Genomic DNA, 6565 nt, shown 5'->3' on the forward strand with positions numbered 1-6565 from the left:
TAAAGCGGGACCGAGTTCTGACCTCTCCGTGGTGAGGAGCAGCTGACAGCCGAGTGGCGAGCGCGCTGGTGTGTGGTGCGGACACCGTCGGCCTGGGGATCGAATCCCCATGAATTACTTAAGTTTTTCTTTTAAGAAAATTGACAATCCTGACACAACGTCGGTGTGAATCCGACTAGGTCTGCAGCAAGGTAAGGCGGTCGACTTCACCACCTACTCAGCACGTCCCGAAAAAAGTTCACCCCTAACAGGATTCGATCCCCGGGCCAACGGTTTCGGGACCCCACCCCAGCGCGCTCGCCACTCGGCTGTCGCCTGCTTCTGTGGACAAAGACGTCAGAACTCGGTCCCGCGCTTCACGGGTCTCGGTCTCCCGTATTGCACGCGTGCATGTCTATACAGCCCCCCCACCCCCACCCTAGTGGTGACATGTGGGAGTGGAAGCAGGAGAGGTTGAAGTATCTCCCTTGAGGTTTATCAGAGTAAAAACATCAGAACCATTTCGACAGTGTAATTCATTCTTCTAACATACAGAATACTTACTGCTATGCACAGAGTGACCCAATAAACACGAATAACTCACCATGTAGACATTTTGTCGAGCACTTGACAATTATTGATACATTAGCGGGAATTCTTGCAATTCCTTCTTGCACAGTCACAAACTACAAATGACGTGAGTTTTTCATCTTTATTGGGAGGATGTTACGCACAACACATTACATATATGGTGCATTAAAACTTTTCTTTGACACTGACAAAATTTTTGAATGATTGTTTTCATTGTACATTGACAAACCTAACTGCATATTTCGATCGTACATTTAATGAAATCAGTCAAAATCTATGGATTTCTCTGAGTCAACCTGCAGCAAAATGATCTGCTGTGATTGTTTCTGTAAATGAAACAATTGACAATTCATAAAGTTATTTTTTTATGTCCATACAATTTTTATAGCACCAAAATGTTTCTACCTTCCCTGGTTATCTTTCCATTGAAATTACAGATTTGTATTCACATATATGGTAACAATAATGACTTCACCACAGTAAAGTAGGTAAAATAAAGAATGCAAACCACTTAAAAATGAATAGCTCATGAAAATTGCAAGTTGAGGAGTTCTGGGTTCCTAAAGAAACGTATAGATTCGATTGGAATAAAATTTGTGCCTAAGCATACTATGATAAATATGTCACAGCCCATTCAAACTACGAGATCTAGGTATGGGCCCCATCAGTCCTTTTTAATGGGCAAAAATTACCCTAAGAACAGAGTCCCGATACACATACAGTACTGCATGCAAACTGTCAAATGCTTTAGGGTTTGCAATTCATATGTTTATACTGTACTTATATTTAATGCAAGGACCTCTCTAATAAACACTAAAAATTGCATCAATTAAAGCATTCTTTTTTAGTAAGTGGGTGTGCAACCTAAGGGAGTTAGCCCCAAAGTTAGTTGCACAATAGTATCAACCCTATCAGCACGACTTAAAAACTTGCCTTGCTTGCTTTCATTTTGGGAACACTCATACTCTACATGATGCAAGAAGTAAGTACCAATGAATAAATCAAGCTTTTTCAAGGTTAACAGATAGACCAGGTTAGCAAAATTGGGTTTGGGTCAGGGGATGGTATTAATCCACGTATATGACCACAAGTCAAATTTGTCTCTCACAATGGCATTAAAACATCACATTGCAAGTGGCTAAGTTTTATCTGATCATACATTACATGATATGGAACAATTTCTGTTTGATTGATTGATCAGATAGCTCCATACAAAAATGTATCCTTAGACCCACATTATTATAAACAAGTAATTAATGACAGAGGCCCTGAACTGTAATGTTTAATAAAAAATAATAATACAGTATGTATCACTAAATGCTCATCTGTACATATCTATGTATCGAAAATAAAACAAAATTAAAAAGAAATTAGATTGTAGTATCACTAGTCTATGTATCACAAGATTTGTATTGTATACGGTTATCAATAAAGTTACTTTAAGATTTTCATAGGTTTATATACATATATAAATGCTGAACTAAGTATACTTTCAACTAACCTATCTCCTAATAATGTGCAAAGATAACAAAATAAGTATGAAGCAACACTTCATTACTCCAAATTCATCTGTTACTACATATAAAGAACAGGTACTATATGTTTATGGTGCATCATTGCTACCACACACAGATGTGCTGTGTACGCCCAGTGCTTTGATAGGAGCTACTTAAGTATACCGGTAAATCAAAATCTCATTTTAAATATTAAAAAATATTATACATAGTTTTTGAATCAATTGATCAGTACTCCAAGCAATCTTGAAAAAAAAAAAAAAGTTGTGTTTTCAGTCAAACTTTGTTTTTTAAGTTCATATCAAAAGAGATCTTTTATGGAGCTTTTCCAGGATGGCACTGATATGCACTCTGTAGCAGTACCTTAAAGCTACTGTCAGAGAAATTTCACACTACTATAATATCCTAGAATACAACAATAACATGGACAAACTACAATTTTGAAGAAAATTGTTAAGTCACAAATGGCTATCTTTAAAAAAGATTCATTGGATGAAAATTCAAGCACAAATGCAGAATCAAAAATGTACTGAACAAGAGCAGATCTGTGTCTTTGCTCTTAAATACATCAATCAAATTGTGCTTCCACAAATACAAGTGAAATAAAATTTACATTTCATATGATTCTGAAAATAATCTGTTCTGATATTCAAGGCAACAAAGCTTCCTCTAAAATCACATAGCACAGGTCATACACAGCATAGAATGTGGCATCACACATTATTATCAAAGTTTCCTGGCCAATACAACAGACTAATGTGCAAAAGGGATAAAGGGCAATTTCGGACCCTAAATACAGTAAGATAATCAATCTCAAACTGAGATCAAGAAACTGAAAGAGTATAATATACCCAATTTCCATTTTAAGAGGGATTCTGCTTTCAAAGCCCTTGTTAATCACAAGCAGGTGAAGACAGTTTACCACACTTTTGTCTGAAATAAAATCTAACAAAGCAAGTTGTGTAATTTCTAAAAGATACTTTCTTAAAACATGCATTTCTTTTCTGAAATGATTTTTAGGAGTGAGATGTAAAACATTGCATCACACACATTGCACAAAAGGAAAATGAAGATTTTTTTTAAAGCTAATTCTATTTTCTCACAAGAGTAATAGGGTTCATATTAGTAACGTCTCTTCTTTAAATTACACAAGTTCTCACCTTCGGTTTTGTGTTTTGTTGTAAAAGAAATGGTATTAGTCATAACCATTGCTTCACCAACATTATTGTCAATTTAGTCTCCTGACCCCGACATAGCCCATCAGAAAAGTTTCACTGGAAATTTGTTTTCATTTTACAGCAAACAGTCATTTGATGGGATTGATTTAGTGAAACAATAGAGGTGCTCTGTCAGGTTCCTTTAGACCAAATTGACCACAACACAGGTCTGTTGGCATTTTACTCCGTGCTATTGGATGAATAAGAAACACATAAAATCACAATATATATAATATGTATAAATATGAAACAAGATAGTTAAAATAGGAAAAGAAACAATCCACTTATGCACAATATGTACAAAATTTTGTAGAAGCCAGGTCAGATAGATTTATGATCCTTGATTTTAAACATTATTATTACAACTTTATTCTAATGATCTACAGTTCTCTTCACACAGATCTTTTTTCCATGAAAGACTTATGACTTGATAACAATCACATGATTGTATAATAACAATTACACGTTTGTAGTACGAATTGCATAATATTTACATTACAGAGCTAACTTATCTATATAAGCACAGCCAGTACATCAACTGACATCATAACACAATAAAAACACGGTTAAATTTAGCCAGTATCACAGTCTTTGTGGCTGAGGTGACACTTAGGAAACCACAGAGTTTCCACGGAACTTCAAAAGTAACATGGAGTTGTGAAAATTATAATCACACAGTACACTTGTTCATTAAATAACCGACAGTCAAGGAGTTAATCACCCAACAACTCCTTTCTCTAGTTTGATTTGGATATTTTTCGGATCATAAGAGCCAGCAAGGTAGTACACATCCTGAAGATGAACCAGATGTGCAGTATGGTGATTCACTTTCTTCTCATATTCACTGAGTGGAAGCACTTCACAGCGGTGGGAAATTGTTTGAACATCATTGTCATCCGCATGATCAGATTGGAAAAGTCCTCCCTAAAAGAATTAGAAAACAATAAAATTTGTCTGGCATCCCAAAAGAAATAAAATGGTTGAACTATAACTTTAACTAATTATAACATACAGGATATTTCAGAGTTGGACAGCCTTCTGTCTCCTCAGGGTGGTAGAACCATTTGACTCGCACAACCATCATTCCATTATATGTCTCCCATAGTGATTCAATGCGTCCTATGTATGGACGATCAGGGCTATTAGTTGATAAAAATACAGCACAGTCGCCGACCTAGCAAAGAGAATGTCAATCAAAGGTCAGTTTAAACAAATGCACTGCTGCTACAATTTATTGCCAAAGAAACTAGAACTAACTTTTATTTCTTCTTTGTCTCGTTGGATGCATTTATAGAATTCTTTTTTTCTACCTTTCCCTCCCTGTCGTTTGTATCCTTTTCCTGACCAACCCCATAATTTGCGAGGGGGTAAAAAGGCAGCTATCTTGCTTCTTTCTACGGAATTTTGACGATCTTGCTTTTTCTGAAAATATTAAGAAAAAATTAAGAAATTAAAAAAATAAGTTTTTAGATATGGTAACTTTCAGAATATGACAAAAGAAAATAATAAGCAACATACTTTTGGTTTCCTCGAAAGGTTTGTATCAGGATGGATGGATTCATTTTCAATTTGATCAGTGTTGGTATCTGGTTCTGTTCCTGTCTCCCAGCCTTCTTTTAAATCCTTATCCTTATCTTCTACCTCTTCATCCCTTTCTTCATTTTCCTTTCCTTTCCAATCATCTTCCAATTCAGATATTTCCTCTTTAATTGATGGATGAGCAGGTATATCTTCTTTAAGTGATAGATGAGCAGGTATTTCCTCTTTAATTGATAGATGAAAAGACATTTCCTCTTTAATTGATGGATGAGCAGATATTTCCTCTTTAATTGATGGGTGAGGACTTATTGGCTCTTTGCTAATAATAGACTTTATAATAGCATCCGGAAATGGATTGTCTAAATCAGCTTTTAAAGGAGCATCAGAGCTGCTACCAGTTGACGAGTGGCGATGTCTATGTTTACGTCTGTGCTTGTGTTTGTGTTTCCTTTTTCTTGTATCAGCAGAAGATGCAGCCGCACTTGCTGTCATCAACCTTTTAAGTTTTTCTCTGCGCCGCTTTTTTAACCGCTTGCTTTCATTTTCAGAGATCTGAAAACATAGATAAAATTGCATAAGCACAATTTATAAAAAGGACACACAAAATATGTCCTACAAAAAATGATACCGGTAACGAGTTGTATGTAGAGTATACTATGAACATTATAAAAGAAGTACTGTACATATACATTTATTTTCAGTGTTCAAAAAACCAACAGAGAAATTAACCTGATTTAAGTTTAGAACACACCTTAGAAGAAAGTAAACAGAGAGATGAGGTCGAGAAAGCAGAAGGAGCTGTGGGTTCAGTGACATCTGTCTGATCTGGAATTAACTGCATGCATGAAAGATCATGCAGGAGGATCAGTATTACGTAGTTGATGAGAAAATTTACATGCAATTTACAAAGTTAATGGAGCATGGAAAGCTATGAGATGACTTTAACTGGCAGATTTCATTCTGTCAGTTATTCACTCTTTCTGGAAACCGTTCTTTAATTAATATATGTAATGTTAAATTAAGAAAGGAAACAGAAACAAGCTTAGAGTTAGGATGAGAAAAAAATCCACTACAGTACACTTTTAATGAAGATGATGGAAAATGGTCAAATAACAAGCATTCCAAATTACATGGTCAAAAGTGTTAGTTAAAAAGAAAAATAATTTCTTACCTCAGTTACTGTTAGTTCCTTCTTATCCTCCAATTTTGGGTTTTCTACAAATGAAGCATTAGATGATATGGCACTGTCTGCACTTACACGACGATCCTTGGAGTCAACACTCTTTTCAGAATTTCTCCGCCGTCTTTTAGTTAAAGAGAGTAGTGGGTTTGGATCAAATTCTGTCAACAAACCACAAAATATGATAAATCAAGATCCAAGCTGAAAATTATAGAATTCGTTTATTGAAAATATATCTGAGGTGCAGAAACCCACCAACAACAGGATAGTTTGATGGTAACAAACGGATGTCCTGGATTCTTATTTGTCCTGAATCTCCATCATCAAATTCTACGGTAACAAAGTCTCCATCTAGACTAGGATCTGGAGTTGTGGGAGGAACAACAACTCCAGGGTACAAACACTTTGTCTGCTGAGACCAGTATGCACACAAGCGGGTACCAATTGACAAACTTTCAACGTCTGGAGGCCGCACTTCAAGGATCTAGGATCATACAAAAAATAATAATTCATTATTACATCAGTAGAAAATTTGAAAAATATAT

General features: G+C 35.6%; 1 protein-coding gene across 2 annotated transcripts in view; it reads right to left on the bottom strand.

Moving 5' to 3' along the window:
- Positions 1 to 496: 496 nt before the first annotated feature.
- LOC113202070 (trinucleotide repeat-containing gene 18 protein) overlaps positions 497 to 6565 on the bottom strand; it is a 20863-nt gene continuing 14794 nt past the window's right edge. The window contains exons 11-17 of one of the 2 annotated variants that reach the window (XM_026416133.2): positions 6276 to 6504; positions 6012 to 6181; positions 5592 to 5675; positions 4820 to 5392; positions 4559 to 4723; positions 4314 to 4475; positions 497 to 4225 (exon numbers count right to left, since the gene is read on the bottom strand). In XM_026416133.2, coding sequence (XP_026271918.2) covers positions 4019 to 4225; positions 4314 to 4475; positions 4559 to 4723; positions 4820 to 5392; positions 5592 to 5675; positions 6012 to 6181; positions 6276 to 6504 — 1590 coding nt within the window. In that variant the 3' untranslated portion in view covers positions 497 to 4018. The remainder of the gene's footprint in view (positions 4226 to 4313; positions 4476 to 4558; positions 4724 to 4819; positions 5393 to 5591; positions 5676 to 6011; positions 6182 to 6275; positions 6505 to 6565) is intronic. The other variant, XM_052270740.1, reaches the window with a different exon arrangement.

The sequence above is a fragment of the Frankliniella occidentalis genome, unplaced genomic scaffold (assembly GCF_000697945.3).
Source record: "Frankliniella occidentalis isolate FOCC.00 unplaced genomic scaffold, Focc_3.1 Scaffold136, whole genome shotgun sequence".
NCBI lineage: Eukaryota > Metazoa > Arthropoda > Insecta > Thysanoptera > Thripidae > Frankliniella > Frankliniella occidentalis.